Genomic DNA, 21,153 nt, shown 5'->3' on the forward strand with positions numbered 1-21,153 from the left:
AACAGGAAGGCGGACATGTTGGTGTCTTTCGCAGGTTTCCTCACAGCCGCCGCGGTCGGACCTTGCGCTCTCCCCTCCCCTTAAGCCGCCTCCTTCCCTCCTCCTTCTCACGCTGCAACCTCGGGTCGGTCCTGAAGTGGTCCGGGCTGCCGTCCCGTACGTGAGGCGGAGGGGCGGGGGGCGGGGGGGAGCGGAGCCGGCGTTGGCAGCGGCGGGAGACAGCGAGGAGGAGGAGGACGAGGAGGAGAGAGGAAGAAAGATGCTGTTGCCGTCGCTCCGCCGTTGAAGTGACTCGTCCCCTGCTCGCGGGGGGCACTCGCAGCGGGGGCCGGGGCGGCCTGTGCGCGCAGCTGGCAGCCCTGCACTGCCCACCCGCCCGGAGCAGGCAGGGCACAGCCGAGGAGAGGGGCAGCCTCTCCCCCCGGCTCGCCCCGGGCTCCCTCGCTCTGTGCCCATGGAAAGACCGACCCCACGGCGCTGAGACACGCCGCCGAGAGGATTTTCCTACGGTTTTTTTCCCCTCATTTTTGCCTTGTTGGTGTGCCTGCAGGCTGTTGCCTTTTTTATTATTATTTTTCCTTTTCTGTTGTTGCTTTTTCTTCTGGTTTTCCGGAAAGAAAGCTGCGCTTCGGAACCTGGCACCGACCCGCTGCCGCTCCTGCAGGGCGAGGAGGAGGAACCGCTACGCTGGCTCCCAGGGCGGCTTCCCCGGCTGGGAAAATGAGGTTGCTGAGACGCTGGGGCCCGAGTAGAGGAGGGAGGGAGAGGAAACCTGCTGCTGCAGAGTTGTGAGCAGCCCAGGAAAGTGCGTGCGTGCGTGGAGGAGGGGGGAGAAGCAGCCTCGTCCCCCCCGCCGCGGACTCTTAAGGCACTCTCCTTCGGTTTTCTCTCCCCTTGGCCGGGCAGCGTGGGGGACTTGCCTCAGAGACTTCTGTGATTGAAGGGATTTTGCAGGAAGCGCTCCTCAGCCTGGTATAGGCTGTGTGGTTTCTCTTTTGTGCTTGCTTGTTCCTGTTTTTTACTTTTTCATTATTTTTAACCTTACTTTACTCTGGAATAAGGTAAACTTTTTATCTCTGGAAACATGTCGACGGGAGAAAGTTTTGAGTCTCGGTTTGAAAAAATCGACGTGACTTTAAAGGATCCCAAATCCGAAGTGAACGTGGACTGTTTGCTGGTGAGTAGGGAGCACCGATGGGTCCCCGGTCCCGTCTCCCCGAATTTCTTACCCTGTGGGACCGAATCTCGCACTCCCGGCTGAGTCACCACCCTGCTTAACTCCGCACTAGTGTTTTGTTTGCTCAGCGTTGAGCTGAGGGTGCGTGAATGTCTCTGTGCAGGGAGAGCGGCTTTCATGCCAAGGAGGCGCCCGCCCAGTCCTACCTCAGACTTGTCATCTCTCTCGCTTCATGCACCTTTCTTTTCTTCATCGACTGTCATAAGGGGCGGTGGACACTTTGTACAAAGGCGTAATTTGTGAGTGCCAGTCCTGTGTGTGAGCAGGAGACTGTAAATAGCTTTGATGTACCAATTCCCTCTTCAACAACTTTTTTCTTTTTTTTAAGAGTGAAGTCCTCTTATGTTGTGGTTAAGCACTGCAGCATTGACTTCAGCCTGTTTAGTGTAGATGTTAGCAAATGCTAACTAATGACGTGTAAAACACAGCTCTAAGATTAATATGCCCTGATGGGTGGGGAAGTAGTCATGGCAGGGGTTTAAATGCATTTTAAACTAGTTGGTGTGCTAGGCCTGGGATAGAGGGCTGCTTGATTATTGTTTCCCTACTTGATCGTACCTGATGGTTCAATGGATCTCTCCAGTGCTGTCAGTGTTATAATTGCATCATATGAAAGCAAACTTTCTGACATAAAACCAACATCATTTGGTAGTTGCTTGACAAAAGTGGATGATATTTTAGTTCTGATTATAAAAAGGCCCTCAACAAAGTGTATACCAAATCCAACCAATTTGTTTGGGGTGTAGCTGGGTACTTAGATATGCCTAGAGATGCCCTTAAATAGTAGCAAGTTGTAATTTGTGTTTTTATGCTGAAGTAGAGAATTTATTTTCTTTGTAGCAGATGATAAAAGTTCTTTAGTGTATTCTTTTTCTGGCTTTCTGTTGTCAGAGAGGAGAACAAGTAAATTGAATTTGTTCCTACTATGAACTCTGACGTTTGGGGTTGGGGGGCAAGGGAGGCGTGGGGGTGGAGATAGCTCTTAATAGTCATTCTTCATCTGCTGCTGCATGGCTTTTAGCAGAAAGCTCGCTTGAGCATAGGGCGGTGAAGAGGTGAAAAGAATCTAATGAAAGAATCTGTACAAGTTCATGATACTGTGTACTCTGTTTAGCTTATTACTGATTTGTGAGCTTCTGAAGTGTTGACAGGTCAAACCTACATCCCTGGATAAAAGCAGAGCCTAGTGGATGCTGCTGCCACAAGGGAAAATAGCACTGCATCTTCCAGTTAACTTGCTTCTTTTGATCTAGTTTACATATCTGTCATCTTAGAACCACAGCTAATGGGAAGAGCTCTGGTGCTTAGGGTATACTGTGTCAATTTTGATAACTCAAGACTACTGTCAAATCTGATGTTTTTACACGCAGCTTCTATTGATAGATGTCAAGAGTATAGATCTAATTAAGAATCCAGAGTTTTACATTAACAATGACTCAATTTGCTAGTATGTGCTTTAATGCTGGCCATACTATGGGGACCTTCCTACAGTGATAGTAAAGAGGTTGCAGGTATCAAACATACAGTTGATAGTATTTTTGACTGTATTCCTTCACCTTTTAATCAGTTTAAGGGTTTGCCCCTTTTCAGTTATCTTAATTGCGATTTGGAGCTAAGCTGTAGTCAGTTTGGGAATGAATTTGTTGGGATGCTTCCTGTCATGCTTGTGTAAGGTTTTGGAACATGTGTTTGCATCTTGGATCTTAAGAATGTCTTTTACAGTGACAATTTTTTAGAAAGCTTCTGAGATTTTTGGGCATACCTTTGTGTATTCTTTTAAAGGCAGCTTCTTATGGTATAGTAATCAGAATTATGATTTGTGGGTGTTTTTTGTTTTTTTGTGATTTTTTTTTTTTTTTAGCTAACTCTAGTTACAGATACTGTTCTTTTAAACTAATGCCAATTAAAAAAGAAAGTGCTTCTTCCGAAGAAATCAGCTGGTAGGTTAACTTCATATGTGTTGGGTCACTATATCAATCTCTCTGCTGGCTGGACTTTTACTTTGTTTCATATCTCTCATCCTGAGTTGGTTCTTGGGCTCTTTTCTATAGAATTTAAGTATCCTAACACTTTCTAAAGAGTTTAAATATTTTACACCAGTTCTTAGTGTGATGACAAGCGTCATTCTTGGCCCACGGTACTATTTCTATATCAAATCAATTGTAATCTATGTGGATATCTTTTTAAAGAAGAAATGCTTAGGTGTAGGTCTAATTGATCTGTATGTAAAATATCTTCCAAGATGAACACCCCATTCCCCTCCCCCCAACTCCTGGTTAAAGAGGGAAATTTGTCAGTCTCTAGGCCTAGTACACTTAAAAAGAAAATGTTTTCTGTGATCAGACTCCATACAAAAAAGAAGAAATCCTTTTTTATAAAACCTTTTAAATCTAAAACGTTTTTTTTTCTTTGATTAAAGTTGTAAATTTATGTTATTTATAATTGTTTTCACTTTTCCTGAGCAAAGGTGTTAGCTAACTGTGTGTATCTGAGTGGTAATATATGAATAACTGATGCACAGACACTTTAAATTCAGCATCTGATATTCTATACATGTACGCTTAAAATGCTGGAGTTCCTTTAGTCTCAAAAATCACTTTTTTTTTTGGCTGTGTGAAGAAAAGTCTCAGCAATGCCCCTAGCTTCTCCTATTATGTGTTTATCCTCTTTAGCTTTAATTCATTTTGCTTCTATTCTTAGCCTTCTTCCCCATCAGTTTGTAGCCCCTGTAGACTAAAAGGCAGGCATGGAATAACCTTTAAATCAGTTTTGTAACCATTTTGGGTTTTGTAAATGTTGTAAGCTAGGTTCTGTATGCTAGAAAGATTCTAAATTTATATGTGAAGTAGTATGAGAACACTAAGAAAAGAAGATGGGGGGGGCTGATACAAAGGAAGGCGTGTTACTGTTTCAGGAAGGTGTGGGGGAAGAGTGCTGACAACAGAGCAGGCGGAAAAGACACACTGAAGACTACAGAACTTCAATTTACATGCTGCAGGAAGGAAATTCATAAAGCTGAGGTGCAGGAGAGAGATGTGTTTGTTTTTCCTGTTTTCTCTTATGCAACTGTAATAAAAACAGAGTAAGAAAACTAAGTTGCAACTGTCTGTAACTAAATTTGTTTCTTTGGGGCTTCCCTGCACTTGATTTAGTACTTGCCTGGGAAATCATAGATAGGCTGTCTTTTCTGATGAGCCATGAGAAGGCCAAAGCCTAAGTTCTGTGTAAAGCATGTGCCACAGCATAATGTAGTGCTTTTTCTCAAAATACCAGGTACTAGGAGTCCTACAGTCCTAAAAAGATCTAATAAGACTGTGAAGGCTGTGTTAGATAGGTAGTCACACTTTAGGGTGTGCAATGATCAGATACTGGTGAATACCATAGATGTGCTAAGTAGAGCCAAAGGCAATGTAAGGAACTAGCTATTAACTTGAGCTTAATGTCTCATTAATGATATTAAGCAGTGGAAAGTAGTATTCAATGGGCATACTTCTACAACAATTTTGGAATAAAACCAGATTTCTTATTCCTCTGTGTTTGTTAATAAATCCTTGGGGTTTATGGGCTTCCAGTTTTTGGAGAGTGGGGAGGGAGGGGTGTAACAGATGAATGGATGGGGGACATCTTGACCTGAAGCTGCCTATGCTTTTGATTCAAAAATAACTAGTAAATTTTCATGAAAATGCTTTTTGGTGCTCCCTCTGCTCTGATACTAACTCACAAAGAGTCTTTTCATGTTTTATGTAGACACTCGAGTAACTAAATTATTCAAGTACTTAGTCAATTACTTGAGTAGTTGATTTTTAAAACTTCAGACTTTTGATGGTCTTAATCTTCAAAGATATCAAATGTTTCACTTATTCAGTAAGTGAATTTGGCTTCAAATTAACTGACAACAGTAAACACTGCATATGACAAACTTGTTTTATCTAGTCTCAAGAGATTTCCATTTTTGTTGCACCAAAAATACACAGGTACAGAACGTAGTTCACCTGTTTTTCCTAGATCTATTTAATATTCAGCTAGATGAACTCATGTTCATCTGTCTTGCATAGGAAAAGGTGAGATGATCTCATCTTTGGGATTTGGAGTTCTAAATCTCTATTGTCACTAGATCTTTTTTTCCCTTCTGTTTAACTTGTTAGAAAGCACTTCTGAAGACCTTGCAATTAGGGATTTGGTAAATAAATAAATAAACCCCTAAAGAATATAACTCAAAGTACCTTTACTTCAGAAGTTCTTATCTATCAAAATAACTGTTGAAAATCACCTTCACTGAAACTGCATTAACTATGAGTGCTCTTAGAATCTGAGTGATAAAATGCTAGAGAAACTTGGTATCTGAGAAGCTTACTCATTTGCTAATGAAGCTCATGCATAGAAAAAGCAGAGTTTGAACATTTGCAGAGTGTCAGCTTCAGAATGCTGTGAGTTGTGTGGAGGTAGTTCAAAGTGAGCGGAAATGTCATGATTGACTAAATCTCCTTGGACACATTTTTACCATTCTTAAGATCCAAGTGCAAGGTCCTGCGCTTGGGTTGGGGCAATCACCAGTATCAGTACAGACTGGGTGTTGAATAGATTGAGAGTAGCCCTGCAGAGAAAGACTTGGGGATATTTGGAGAGAATATCTGAATATCCCTGTCTTCCTACAGAGAGAGACTTTTTACCAGGGCCTGTAGTGACAGGACAAGGGACAACGGTTTTAAACTGAAAGAGAATAGATTTAGATTGGACATAAGGAAGAAGATTTTTTACTATAAGGGTGGTGAGAACTGGAACAGGTTGCCCAGAGAAGTTGTGGATGCCCCATCCCTGGAAGTGTTCAAGGTGAGGTTGGGTGGGGCTTTTAGCAACCTGATCTAGTGAAAGATGCCCTTGCCCATGGCTATGGGGGTTGGAACTAGATGATCTTTAAAGGTCCCTTCCAACCCAAACCATTCTGTGATTCTGTAGTTAGATCTAAAATAAGACTTCTGGCTGACCTAGAAATACAATTCTGTCTTCAAGTTACCATATCCAAGCTTTATATGCAAACCTGATTGTAATTGCACATTAATATTACCTGCTCATCACTAAGAATTATGAAATACATAGGTTGATGTGAAATTAATGATAAAATATATAGCTTGGTATGTTAATCAAAGGTAAAATGCAACTGTAAGTTGGCTTTGGAAATGCAGTAGCTTGGTGAATTCTCATTTCAGGTTGCACCTCTTAGAAGACTTTTTTAATATTATGTAAGCCTCTAGAAAGTTAACAGTAGAGATGGCAGGACTGTCAAAATGTTAGCATTTGATTCACAGTGTATGGTAGGTTTTATACAGGAATAACAGTTAACTTAGCCAATTCTTCTGCTCATAAAACTAGAGGTCGTAGGAATGTAATTATTTTTCCTATAAAAAGTTTTAATCAAGAATGAGAATAGAAAGTTGATGTTAAGACACATTTCAACAAGAGGAATTAAAAAACCAACCAAAACCTGGTAGTAGGTTATAAATGCTCTTATCAAGTAAAAATATTTGTAAACAATGTCATTTTCCCTGACAACTGCAGAGTGTTTTAGTTTTTTTGGTGGTGGTGGGAAGGAAGAGGGAAACACCTGGAATTTGTTTGTTGGACAAATTGAAAATCAACCTGTTGGTCTGTAAATCTTTGGCAACAATGATAGCTTCAGGAGCCACGCACTGTAAGCAGATGATATTGGTAGCCTCACAGTTGCTGTTAGCAGAATTCTCTAGGACATACTTTAGTACTACATAAAAATAAAAAACCTTTTTTAGGTCTCTTACCAATGAATGCTGAGATGTTTGTCTCGATACAGGATGTTTATCTTGAATTTGAGCGGTCCCAAAACATGTAATTAAAAACTTCTTTTTTTTTTTTTTGGTGGATGTTGCTTGATGCTATTTATCGAAACTCCTTTGTCATCAAGAAATTGCACTTCCAAATGGAGATACTAAAAAACTGAACTTCCTTCTTTGAGAACAAAATTAGAGAATGGTTGAAAACTATTCTGTCTTTGCCTTAATTTGTCCAGTCATTCAAGCAGCAATAAAGCCAGAAGGATGATGAGACAATATTGGTAAAACTTTAAGTACTAAGCAGACAACACCGAGTTATAGCTGATTTAAAACAAATGCAAATAAACCATTTTTTAGCTTTCTTGGTAGTCTGCTGAAATAAATGCCTGGATTAACAGTGGTTGAACAAGAGCCGAAACTTGATCTTTGTGAAGGAGAAAAGTGGTTTGGAGCTCTTCTTGTCCATAGTGTTTTGCTCTGCTGAGACGATTGGATCTCGTGTAGTGTAATCTCTAGTCAGGTTTCTTCTTGGGCTTTTCAGTATTGATGGATATCCAAACAGCATTAGCAGAGTATAACATGCTGTGGTGCATCTTTAGTTACAGCAGTCTAGAGACTGTCTAGACAAGCAGCAGTTGCTTGGTCCAGTTAGCTACCCATCTTGCTAGGGGAGAACCGGCACAGGATTGGTACCAGCTTCTAACTGGAGCACAGGTCAAAGTCTATTCTGATACTCAAAATTTTGTAAAGGATTGGCTTTAACTAACTGAAAGATTGCCACTCCTTGTCAATATTTATACAATACAAACTGTCATGGGGACAGTACGTAAGATCTCTTTATAATTTAAATCCAACTGCTGATTTCTTTATTTCAGCTTTCCCTCTTTAGTTTCTTATATGCGTTAATTTTTATGTTTCTTTTATAGAGTTGAGAAATATGTGAAAGTTTTCTTGTTTTTTCAGTTGCATGGTCTGAGATGATGCAAAGAGCTGATGCTTGGAAACCTCTGTAGAAAACACTACACAAACTAAGGCTTTATTTTGGACTGTAGGTTGGAACTACCTAAACGTGTTTCTAGCTTTTGTGTGTCCAGGCTACAGAACTTACAGTTGATCTGGAAACACAAGTTGAATACGTACTTGTTTTTTCCTACAGATCTTCATGAGTCATAATATTCACTTAAAAAAAAAATATAACTAAGAAAGCCTTGAATTCTAATAGTTATGCAAATATTGAGTAATTATGTCATCATCTTTTTTCTCTTAAAAGCTGCATAGTATTCAGATAGTGCTGCATTGTACTCGGATGTATTAAATTCTAAGGTATGAACACATTCAGAGGAAAACTGATACTTCCTGATAAAGTCTATTGATGTTAGATATCCACATATAAAATGCATTCATACAAGATGGCTGTTTTCCCATGTAGTCACTAACTGCTATGAAAATATTGTTTCTCTGGAGGCTGGGCTTCTTTTTTAGCAGATAAATAATGGCCAAAAAAATGTCCTGACTACATGAAATTAAGTATGTCATCTGGAATGCACTTTCCAAAGAAGAGGCCAGAAGCTTCTCCTGACATCTGGAGATTTCAGCTAGGACAATTTACCCTGTTTTGTGGTTGGGGAAGTTATATTTTTCAGAAGATGTTTAGTAGGACTTGTTATTTCGAATGGGAAAACGTGAAGGAAGGATGGTCAGGGCATTCATCTCATTTTGGCCACTGATAGATGATACTATGCTTACTATTCCAAGAAAATGGAGATCTTGAGATAAAAACAGGTTAGTTATGTCCATATTTTGGTTAGAAGCTTCTAAAGAAAACTCAAAAATTTGTTTCTTCTCTCTAAATCAGTTACTTTGGAAGATGATTTGGAAGTCTGCCTTTTTAATATTTAATACCATATGCACAGTGAAAGTCGTATTTCGTTGATTACAAGTGATTATTATTTCACAGAATGATTGAGGCCAGAAGGGACCTCTGGAGGTCATCTTGTCTAACCCCTCTGCTCTGGCAGGGCCACCTAGAGCAGGTTGCCCAGGATGGCTTTTGAATATCTCAAAGGAGGTAGACTCCACAACCTCTCTGGGCAACCTGTAACTTCTCAGCAGTACATTTACTTGGTTGATGCTTCATAGCGGAGAATAAAATTAACTGAAACTAAACAGAAGAGTCATCAGTACTCACTTTGCATTTATTTGCAGAGTTCTCTAAGTGTTTTGGCCGCCTTAACTTGGTCAGTAAACCTCTTTATAACCCAAATCACTTTCTTCTGAAAAGCATCTGCCACAGAAGACCAGAAGGAACTTTCTGCGTGGAGGCAATTGTAGATTTGGAGATTTTAAGCATAAGGATTCGTATCTGAGAGGAAAGTTGCTGTGAATTGATAAGCTCATTAAATTTAATTTGTGACTGCAGTTGAAACAGATTAGACATAGAATTTTTCTGTTGGAGGAAAAAAGAAAGAGTTAATGCCTTGCTCTGATGTCCAATTTACACTCCAGTAGTGCTACTTCAGTTTTTCCATGATTCTGAACCTTGGTAGCGTTGTGTTTTCTCTATCTGTGTGTGTACCTCATTCTCCTTCTGACAAGCAGTGAGGGAGGCTGGGTAGGACTTTCTTATTGGCATGGCAATGTGGAAGACTCTTTGACATTGATGGGGCAGGAACCTGTCACTGGGAGATAGGTGAAGAGGGAGAGGAGACTGCCTGTGGTAGAAGCTGAAGGGCAAGGTGTCAGTACAACAAGCATCATCTTCCTGGAGTATGGATGACAGAGTCCAGCACGTTAATTCCACCATTGAGATTTAGGAGCACCTTTGACGACAAGTGTGGAGTGACTCTATGTTAAGGTACTTAGGAGTGGAGGAAGCCCCTCCAGCCAGGAGACGATAGAGTAGGAGCAGATAGGGAAGATCCTTCGGGGGGAGCAAGACTGAAGGTAGGACAGTGAGTTTGTGCTGGTTATACTTGCCCCATGCCTTTTCACAGATGCCAGGTTGCGCAGAACAATACCAGACATGACATGAAGCTGTAGTTGAAAATAGAGGCAATAGTGCTGCCTCGTAACTTTGTCTTGATACTTTGTGCTGCTGTTAGAGGTGGAATCATAGAATTTCCTCAAGAGCTGTTCTTTGTTATGAAATCTTATTATACCAATATATCAATATACTAATATCTTCTTAGAAAGTAGCTGTGATTGTAGGCATGGAAAGAATCCTGTCAGTATTAAGCTGAGAGAATTTACTCACCCCTTGCAAAGAGGAAGGGTTCTTCTGCCACTTCAATCCACCTAGCAGTTTGTTTATTGCTCTAATACAGCTTCTGTGAGCTGCTGTCCTCCTCCTTAAACTCCAGTTACTAAGTTCATTGGCAGTTAAACAAACAATTGCCAACATACTGATGGTATGATTTGTGGTGGTTGTGGGACCATTCAAACCTGCTATTACATGCTATATATCCTCTTTTGTAGGAATACAAGGCCAAAAATGGTGCCAGCCAAATGGTAGACTTATTAGGACTTGAATTTTTTGCTCTGCTAGCGTTGGCAACAATTGTCATGGCTTTTGAAACAGGGGCTATTGTTGCCAACGCTAGCAGAGCAAAGACGGTGACGGAAATAACAAAATGCCCATTAAGGGCTACGGAGTGAAAGCTGAACTATTGATGTGAGTGTGTGTTTTGTTGGGTTGGTTTTTTTGTCTTGTGTTTTTTTTAAGTACACTGAATCTGGAATTAGAGATGTCATTAAGAAGCTAGGCTCTTTGTAGAGCATAGATTAGTGTGCTTCCTGGAAGAGCTTTTGTCTTCTGTCTTTTAATGAAATGCTCGTGGCTATTTTCAGCCTTTCTCATACCCCACAAACTGTTTTGTGCATGTGGTTTCTGGACATAACATGACCTTAAAGTGGTTGGAGATGCTTTTGGCTTGTAAAATCAGATGGCTGGAGAAATCTTCAGAACTAGTCACACTGTGGTTCTGAAACAAGCAGTGAAGACTCTTGTTAGGAAGACCACATTCAGGAGAATTTATCTAAATGGGTTATTTATCTAAAGAACAGAGTTGTAACACGAAGAAGGTCTTGTATCAAGTAACTTGCACACTCAGAGCTATTCATTGATTCCACTTGGCAGATTGGATTGGAGTAAGGCAAGGACTAAAAGTCTCTTTTTTGCTTTTAATTCTTGATGAGTGTAAGGTCAGAGAAGCCTTTGAAGTTTTCTTCTATTGTTTCTTTTCTGTCCTAAAATGCCTTCAAGCTCTCATAACAAAGCTTTTATCCTTCTTGATGTGATATATACATAACACTATTTTCATCAGTAGTTTGGACTTGAGATGTAATCAAAGATGCTATTTAGAGGAAAAACTGGAGTGTTACGATGCTGGTGCTACTGGAGCTGCTTTGGTTCTGGGACTGCAACTGCAAGTGACTCCTATGTAATTTTCTGCCTTCTGTACAGTGCAATTGATTTTGGCTAGCATCAGGGAAGAGTCGGGATGGCTGCGTTGTTCTTGACCTTACCTTTTCTTTTGGTCATGACAACCTCCTCTTTGAGCTCCTGGCAAAGAGGTGAGTCAGGTCGACTTCACCTTCATATAAAGAATAGTTTCTATCATAGTTCTTGATAAGTTCATTGGAATGAAGGGTCTGAGAACCGCTGATTCTAGGGGAAAGAAGGAATTTTTTTTATATACTCTTTTTCATTGCGGTTTGACAAACTCATAGACATGGTCAGGAATAAAAGAAAAGATTGATTAAAAACATGTATTTGCAGGTTGGGAAGCTTCTTCCCAAGTTTCTGATGCCCTGGGAGTAGAAACTTATTTTCAATTTAAGATTCAACAGGAATTTGCAGCTGAAGATCTTCCTTCAGATCAAGCTGTCTTGTGAGAGGTTGACTATCTGTACCAAAACAGGACATCTTTAATTTTCCATCTTTCTTGTGTGTTTCAACATCAGCAAACTTACTTTCCAGTGGTGTTGCATTACTCACGTTTTGTGGGAGGAAATAACAGTATCCAACAAAGTTGTATTTTAGAAACAATTTGATGAAATGGTAAGCTTTCTTCTGCAAGAGGAGTTATCAGTCAAGTCTTTACATTTAATTTAAAAAATTTGTCTTATGAAGTGATGAGTTAGCAAAAGTGAAAAAAACGAAATACGGATATGAGTTTTTTAAGAATTACTTTCAGAAGTAATTTGATGTTTTCACAAGACATTTATTTTCTCAGAGGAGTTGGAATCAACATAACCTTTTTTCAAAACAATGGAAAAAGGCACAATCTTTTTTTTAACAAGTAACTTGCAACTTTGAGCTAAAGCTCATACTTAAGATTAGACAATCTCCTGTAGATTTTGCTTGCCTTGGAATTGCATCATGAGAAACAAATGGTTTTCAGGTATAATGAAGTGCAGCTTATCCATCCTAGAACTATAGAAATGAGCTGTTTTATTAGTTAAGCCTCCTTTCTTCATCTAGAAGAAGGTGGAAGCAGTGTCAACCAAAAGAGCTCATGCTTAAGTTGGGCAAGATACCCGTGTCCTCAGCTCTGCAAAACACAAGAATCACTTAATTTTTTAATACAGAAGGGGGATGTCTGTTATCAAGATCTCACGTTCTTCACTGTTCAGATCAGTTAATTTCTGTTTCACTTCTACTGCAGAAGAAGTAAAGAAGTAATCAAGTTCTGATAGAAAGAGGAGGAGCAACTAATTGGGCAGATGACAAAAAAAAGAAATTGTCAGTAATGCCAATCCTGTCTATTCATAGGCTCTCGAGTTAATTTTTAAACTTGTGCAGTGGATATTTGTCTACCATAAATTACTTCATTCTTAATAGTTTTAAAAAAGAACTGTTTATTCATTTGACTTTGACATTGTGGAAAGTCAATCATTCCATTTAAATACTTTCTCTTATTTGAGTACAAATCAAATCTTGCCTGAAAAGACAGAGAAGTTGAAATCAAAGTTGGTGTGTTGTATTATCCTCTTTTCTCCTCCTACTTAGTAAATGAAATATCAACAAATAGGAGGCATCAGTGCAATATCAGACTGTGATATTGTCCTTTTGTACTTTTGAATATTCCTAACTGAAGAACACAAAACACTTCACTTACAGGGTGATGATAGGGGACAAAAACCAAAAAAAAAAAAGCTCTTTGTGTAAAAGGAAGTCTTGTCTGTCTGTAAGATATAAATACAAATACAAGGTTTGGAAAATGAGCAGAGAAATTAGGAAGATTGTAATTAAAGATGATTTTGGGGTTGGAATTGTTTGTTTGGCCTATGGTGACTTAAGTCAGGGTTTCCTGATTTCTTCAGGCTTTTTGTGATACTGTTTTGAATTTCTATTTCCTGCATCTAAAATAAGGAAGTACTTCCCCCCCCCTTCCCCCCCAATTTGTGGGTTTGATGGTGTGGAGGCAAGCTACTGTTTGTACTCTTTTTAAGAGGTAGGGAAATTTCACTGGTAGTACCATGGTGTATTTGAAAAACAGACATCAAGCTTCAAGCACGCATGTGGCAAATATCAATGACCAAAAAAGACTCCACAAGAAGACTTTTTAAACTAAGTCAAAAGGAAGGTGTGAGTCTGTTTATAATATACCAATGAAGATGTGGTGTTAAACTGTGCTGTTTTAATATAAGCCATTGCTTTCAGATTCTTAAGTATTTTGAGTTAGAGTTGTATTTTCTTTAGTTACAGATGTTCCTACAGATAAATAGGGGAAACTAATTTATCTGAACATAGACTTATGACTGCAAGATACTTTTAAGTAAAGAAAATTAGTTTCTCTGTGTATTAGTGTATATTAGTATGAGCCTAAAAATTACTTTGCTTCAGTATAATAAGTAAATTTTTACAATGCCTTAACTGTTTTAGTAGCATGGAAACTTTAATGTTCGTTGGTCTCAAAGTTTGCATAAACTGTGTGGTAGGGATTTATTGTATTTTCTAGGGGGAAAATTGGAGACAAATTAAGAAGAGCTTCATGAAACTTGATGCTTTTTATGGAAAAAGTTCAGTACTGCCTGACTGACTGAGTTCTGTTGTGTGTGTATACGAAGCTGTTAAAATGAAGATGTATGCATTTTAAACTGCAGTTAAACTTATAAACTGCTAAGTATCCAGTGCTCAGCTGATAATGCTCAGTTGTGTAACAGGAGGCTGTTCCTGTTTGCCATAGTTTCCAGTGGTGTAATCACTGGAGGAAAGGAGGAAAGATCACTAAAATGTTCTATTGACCTAAATAGTTCGAGGGTTGTAATAAATAAAGTTCATTAGTTCTCTGAAACAATTCTCCTTCTTGTTAGCCTTACATATTGAGTAGGTAGTGTTTTTCTACCTTAACAAATTCACGTGCAACTATTGCTTGCCTTTTACTTTCCTTCTGAAGGTGTGCTTCACAGGTTTCCAGGAAAGCCTTTCTGTGAAAAGCTTCATTAATCACTTGAGATCATCATTAAATAAATGAGTTGGCTAGAAAGGAAAGATTTATGTTCAGTACATTCATGGTACTTGTGTGTGTGTGTATGTATATATATATGATGAAAAATATTAAGTCCTGACATGCATTTTCCTTTAAAATAAAAACCTTGCAAATTCAGTTGAAGTACTCTAAGCTTCAGAATAATTGATAGGAGTTTTTTGTTTTCAATACTGTGAAATTAGTTTCCTATTCTAGATTTTGTTAGAAGGAACTATGATGAGAATGTTTCTATATCCTGTATGATGACACCAAAATGGCACAAGGAATTATCTGCATAAAGTTTGCTAATATGTAGTTGAATTAAAGTTAATTTTGGTGAGACATCAAATACACTATTTTAAAAATATCTCAAAAGATAATCTTGGTGGTCAGTGGTTTTTACTGAGGCTGGCAGCCTGTCACAAGTGGGGATCCCTTCCAGGGTTGGATACTGGGCCTCGCACTGTTCAACATCTTCATAAATGATCTGGATGATGGGATTGAAAGCACCCTCACCAAGTTTGCTGATGACACTAAACTGGGTGGTGAGGTGGACGCTTCGGAAGAGAGACCTGGACAGGCTGGAAGAGTGGGCAGGTAAGAACTGTATGAAGTTTAACAAAGACAACTGCAAAGTCCTGCACTTGGGACGACATAACCAAAGAGCCCAGTACAGGCTTGGATCTGTGTGGCTGGGGAGCAGCCTTTCTGACCTGGGGGTCCTGGTGGACAACAAGCTGAACAGGAGTCAGCAGAGCAGTGCTGCAGCAATAAAGGCAAACTGGATCCTGGGCTGCAACTGCAGGGGTGTTACTAGCAGAGATAGAGATGTGATCATCCCACTCAGTGCTGGTCAGGCCATGCCTGGAGTGCTGTGTCCAGTTCTGGTTCCCACAATTCAAGACAGACACAGACAGACTGGAGAGGGTCCAAAGGAGGGTCGCAAAGATGATCAAAGGGCTAGAGAACCTGCCTTGTGAGAGAAGACTGAAGGAGTCTCCCTGAAGAAGAGAAGGCGGGGGGACCTCATCACAGTATTCCAGTACTTAAATGGCAGCTATGAAGAGGATGGAGGCTATTTTTTCACAAGGAGCCACATAGAGAAGACAAGGGGTAACGAGCGCAAGTTGCACTGGGAGAGGTTTCGTATATATATAAGGAAGAAATTTTTTACAGTGAAAACAGTCACTGGAACAACCTCCCCAGGGACATGGTAGAGTCCCCATCGCTGGAGGTTTTCAAGATGTGACTGGACATGGTGCTAGATAATCTTATCTAGGCTACCTTTCCCATGAAAGGTTGGACCACATGACCTTTCAAGGTCCCTTCCAATCTGGGCTGTTCTATGGTTCTGTGATTCTCAAGCTTTTGAGAAAATACCTGTACAGTGTTTCACTGGTTGGTTTTCCCTTTGTCTTTTTCTAGCTTTGGTTTCAAAGCATCAGTGAAGTTCTTGAATTGGTGCAACAATCTGTTGGCAGCAGTGCGAGTTAACCACACAGTGATTACATATAGTATATGTACAAATTGCTTTCTCAGCCGTAGCTATCAAGGCCCTATTTTCTGAGGTGACACCATACGGGATATGGTAGCTATGCTGAGCAGCGCAATGTTAATGTCGTTTGTCTTGTAACATCAGTTCTGGTCAGAATAAAAAAAAAGAAACAGACTTAAGGAGAAAAATCTTAGTGGTGTGAAGAGATGGAGGAAACTCAACCATACACAACAAATCTAGTTTCTAAATGGACAAAAAGATAAACTGCTGTTAGATATTTTCTTAAATATTTTTCATCCTAAATGGCAACTATAAATTGCAATTGTATCTGAATTTAAAAAAGAAAAACAATAGGAAAAACAGCTCCTGTAGAGTTAATTTTTTCTCTTTGTGGCATTTAATACCTTTCAAGTGGCATTTAATACCTTTCAAGTGAAGATGAACTCTATCTGGAAGGAGGAAAAAAAAAATATTCTCAAGATTTAAACCAGCAAGTTCAAATTATCCATTTAGGTTGAGAAAAGATCTCTGCTAAGCTAAGGGGAACTTGCAAAATGATCAGGAGCTAGTAGGAGTTCTTATGCACTCAGTAGGTTTTGTCTCATGATGGCTTCAGGTGAGAAGTTGCTCAATTAGTATATAACTCTCCAAATTAAGAATTAGCATAGAATAAAGTTTTCAGTAAATGGGATATAATTCTTTTTCATTAGTATGGCAGTAATACAGATAATTTGAATTATGAAAGATTGTTACCATATACAGTTAACTGTAGCCAAGCAACAGTTAAACTGTATATCTTCATGCAGTAAAACTTATTTGGGCATAAAATCATGACTTCAAGTATGCATATCAATATGCTTTCAAAAGATAACTGAAGTAGTTGGATTAATCTGGTGTCATTCTGATGGAGCCCCAAGAATTAAAAAAAAATTAAAAAAAATGCCTGGTCTGTGCTCGAATTTCAAGTGTATTTTTTTTCTCAACAGATGATTATTCTGTAATAAAAGTGCCAGAGATTAATTTTAGAATTTCACTTTTACAATCAGAGAGGTGTTAGGGTGATCTGTAGCAACAATCCCCAGGTCAGTGTCCATCAAGAGTGAGGCCACAGTCTTGCTGCAACAGCATCTTGTCTCTGTTTTGTAAATCAGCATTTAATATAGCTACTGCCCTTGTGCTACATGTGGTAGCTGTAGAACTCAGGTAAATTTTAAAAGGCATATATCTTTCTTTAATGTTTTTGGCTTTTCGGGGGGGGAGGGGGGGCAGGTACCATGATTAATAGCAGGAGATGTATTAGATGAAATAAAAGTGCATCAGAAAAACTCAGTGGAAAGAGCAAATCAAATACCAGCTAGTGCTTTTGGTCTTTTTTTGGTCGCAGTTATGTAAGGCTATTGGCATCCTCTGTTCACTTTTGAAGAAAGTGGCTGCTCCAACATCTGCTGTGCCAAATGGGCAAATTCAAGCTCTGTTACTGTGGTGTGGTAAGGAAAAGAGGTTAAATCAGGATATCTTTTAGTCATACTTTTACCATCAGCTGTTTGTATTTTAACTAGTTCAGAATACAGTGTGTTGGTAGTTGACTCGACAGAACTGAAGATGTAAGCCATGCTTATCTTTTAAGACACTTAAAGGTATGCTTTTCACTTTTTACAGAAAGCAGCAAATTTATTCTGAGGATGGGATGAGAAATGTAAGCTATAGTATCTTATTATTGGCTTTGCCATTCTTAAGGTCACAACAACCCCATGCAGTGCTACAGGCTTGGGGAAGAGTGGCTGGAAAGCTGCCCAGCAGAAAAGGACCTGGGGGTGTTCGTTGACAGCCGGCTGAACATGAGCCGGCAGTGTGCCCAGGCGGCCAAGAAGGCCAATGGCATCCTGGCCTGTATCAGAACTAGTGTGGCCAGCAGGAGTAGGGAAGTGATCGTGCCCCTGTACTCGGCACTGGTGAGGCCGCACCTCGAATACTGTGTTCAGTTTTGGGCCCCTCACTACAAGAAGGACGTTGAGGTGCTGGAACGTGTCCAGAGAAGGGCAACGAGGCTGGTGAAGGGCCTGGAGCACAAGTCTTCTGAGGAGCGGCTGAGGGAACTGGGGTTGTTTAGCCTGGAGAAAAGGAGGCTGAGGGGAGACCTCATCGCTCTCTACAACTACCTGAAAGGAGGTTGTAGCAAGGTGGGTGTCGGTCTCTTCTCCCAAGTAACAGGTGATAGGATGAGAGGAAATGGCCTCAAGTTGTGCCGGGGGAGGTTTAGACTGGACGTGAGGAGAAATTTCTTTACTGAAAAGGTTGTCAAGCATTGGACCAGGCTGCCCAGGGAAGTGGTTGAGTCACCATCCCTGGAGGTATTTAAAAGATGTGTAGACATGGTGCTTCAGGATATGGTTTAGTGGTGGACTTGGCAGTGCTAGGTTAACGGTTGGACTTGATGATCTTAAAGGTCTTTTCCAACCTAAACGATTCTATGATTCTAAGATCTTACTGCTGGCTTTGCCATACTTATTGATGGCTTTGGCATTTTGGTAATTAAAAATCAAAATATGTTTTTGACATGCTCACGATATTGAACGGTGTCTGGAACCAGAGTGAGTCAGGTTGTAGGATCTTCAGAAGATTTTCAGTTGTTAATCTTAACTTTTATGTAGAAACAGCATGTGAGAATTTAGAACTACTCCACTCAGCTCTTTTCCTGAACTTTCTTGCTCTTGTCTTCTGGACAGCCATGAACTTTCATATTGGTTTTCAGAAGGAATAACTTGTCTGTTCATAGATGGGTTTGGTTTGGCTCGATGTTAATCTTCTGCTGTATTCTTATTTCCTTACAGCAATATGTACAAATAAGAGGTATAGTCAATGATATCATAAGTGATATAGTCATCTTTCAACCTGCATTCTCATTTATAAAAATTGGCTTTTAAATTAATCTGTTAAACTGGACTAAGCGTCATTTATCTTCCAGAGAATAAATGGATTAAGAGGTTTTTCAGTGAGGTAAGATTATATAAAGATTATATAAGAGTTGAGTTTTGTCATGTCATAGTTCGGTAGGTAGGTAAAGGGACAAAATTATTAAGAGAGGACCAGCTCACATGCTTGTCTCTTAAATCCAAATTGGAAGGAGCCAGAAAGCTCGCTCTAAACATTTGTGTGTGATGTGATCTTAAAGTTGATCTACAGTGATTCAAAAAAGAGAAATTCAGTTCTTTTTTGTTCACTCCAAGTCATACAATGAGGTATCTTGACTGAAGCAAGTAAGGGTTTTCTTGAGTGTGTTTTACATGATACTATTAGATGAAATGCTGCATTTCTTGTCATCTCTGAAGACTTTGTCTTAAGCATAGAGCTTTGCATCATGAACTGCTTGTAATTTTTCAAGTGCAAAAGAGTGTGTGTGTCTGTTGCAGTTTTTGGTCCTTCATTTCTCTTGCCAAGCAAGCAATTTTTAAAATGTGAATCAAAATAAGAGTGATAGGTCAGTTTTTTTTGATAGTTTTTAAGGGCTTATTGTTTGGGATGTGTGAATGTATGTATACAGATTGTACACACACACACGCACACTTCCTGCTGTTAGACTTCTCCTAATACCAAATGGTTGGTTTTATTCCTTTTCTAAATCAAATTGCTTATCTGTAATTCAGAGTTTAGTTAACTTTAGTAACAGTTTACTTCAGTGCCAGTGCGTTCTGTTTGAATACCACAAAAGATGTAACTGTTTTCTTAATTTCCTCTTAAGTCTCTGTGGCTAGGTAAGTATGTTCAGTTATAAAATGACCATGGTTGGTAACAAGTATCTGTTTCCAAAATGACTGTTTACATGCATGTATTTATGTAGTTCTTCAGAAATTGGCTCTGTGGTCCAGCAGGGACTTCTGGAAAGCGAAGTACAGGGGGTCTGACCAAAGTATAACTCTGAATTCTTGAGATATTATTACTGCTCTTCAGTTATGTTCTGGAATATCACTTGTTGATATTTTGTAGTATTTAGAAATTGGGAACCTGCTTTACTAGGTGTTCTACAAACATAGAGTTTATATGAATGGTAAGTAGCAGATACTACCTGACCTGACTGGACATGGCTTTTGAACCACTGTTTATATATATATATATATACACACATACAGATAGCACAGTGTCCCTTAGTTCATGTAGATTTCCAAGAAAGTAGTGCTTTTTTGTGGCTTTTTTTTTAGTTAGATGCTGGAAAAATGCTTTCATAAAACAAATGCTGGGAAAAAAATCATGTAGAAGTTGCACGCAAGTCAAACATAGCCTTTCATTAGCTTTTGTTTTACTTTTCAGAAAACATGTTTTCATCAGTTTTGCTCTCTGCTTAATGAGAAACTAAATGACAGCTACTCAAAATGGTCTGTGGGACAGAGGAACAGAAAACGTAATGTTAGTGTGCTCTGATTTGTTTCATGGCAGGCTTTTATGGTGTGACAAAAACATTGCTCACCCTCATCTCCTGTAGAGATTAAGTTAATCAGTCCAAGCTCAGCCTTGCTCCCTTGTAAGGACAGGCAGGAGAGACTTTGACAAGATTCCATGGTAGTGGCAATGGTCCAGACAGCCCTGGCTCTCTTTCCTGTTGGGCTAAGATTTGTTTTCTCCCCTCTTCTAAATCTAAAAGAAAATCGTGCCTTTGGAGGACATATATCAATCTACTGCATCCTCTTTGGGTGGGGGTGTGTTTTTCCCAAGTTCTGGAGTGTTATGTGGGGAGAATAGTTTTAGGGAAGAGCTGACTGACTCACTTGTTCATATCAATGTAGCTGGAAAACTTGGTGGAAGAGTTGTTTTTCAGCTATTTCTTAGCATTTTAGTATTTTTCATCGCTATGGTAGCAGTATATAAGCTTGGTGAGAATACCCGGTGTTCTAAAAGTTGAATACTACTGTTTTACGAAGTTCTGCTGTCTGTGTCTCATGCTTGAGCAACTGTATTGGAACTGTTGGGACATACTTTGTTTCTTGGTATGTGAAGTCAATGGCTTTAGTTTTCCTCAAGCTTGAGTCTCAAGACTTGAAAGGAACATAGAAAAACTTATTTGCATCTCCCTAAACGAACTGGAAACCTAATAAATCACAACATCTCCGGGCCCTTTCAAAATCAAAAGTGTTGGATCCTACTGATGAAATT

The 21,153-nt window shown here is 39.5% G+C and overlaps 1 protein-coding gene across 2 annotated transcripts in view; it reads left to right on the forward strand.

Moving 5' to 3' along the window:
* The first annotated feature begins 279 nt into the window (after positions 1-279).
* The window catches only part of ROCK1 (Rho associated coiled-coil containing protein kinase 1), a 92,549-nt gene continuing 71,675 nt past the window's right edge, over positions 280-21,153 (forward strand). The window contains exon 1 of one of the 2 annotated variants that reach the window (XM_076329875.1): positions 280-1,177. In XM_076329875.1, coding sequence (XP_076185990.1) covers positions 1,085-1,177 — 93 coding nt within the window. In that variant the 5' untranslated portion in view covers positions 280-1,084. The remainder of the gene's footprint in view (positions 1,178-21,153) is intronic. The other variant, XM_076329874.1, reaches the window with a different exon arrangement.

This window comes from Aptenodytes patagonicus, chromosome 2 (assembly GCF_965638725.1).
Source record: "Aptenodytes patagonicus chromosome 2, bAptPat1.pri.cur, whole genome shotgun sequence".
Lineage (NCBI taxonomy): Eukaryota > Metazoa > Chordata > Aves > Sphenisciformes > Spheniscidae > Aptenodytes > Aptenodytes patagonicus.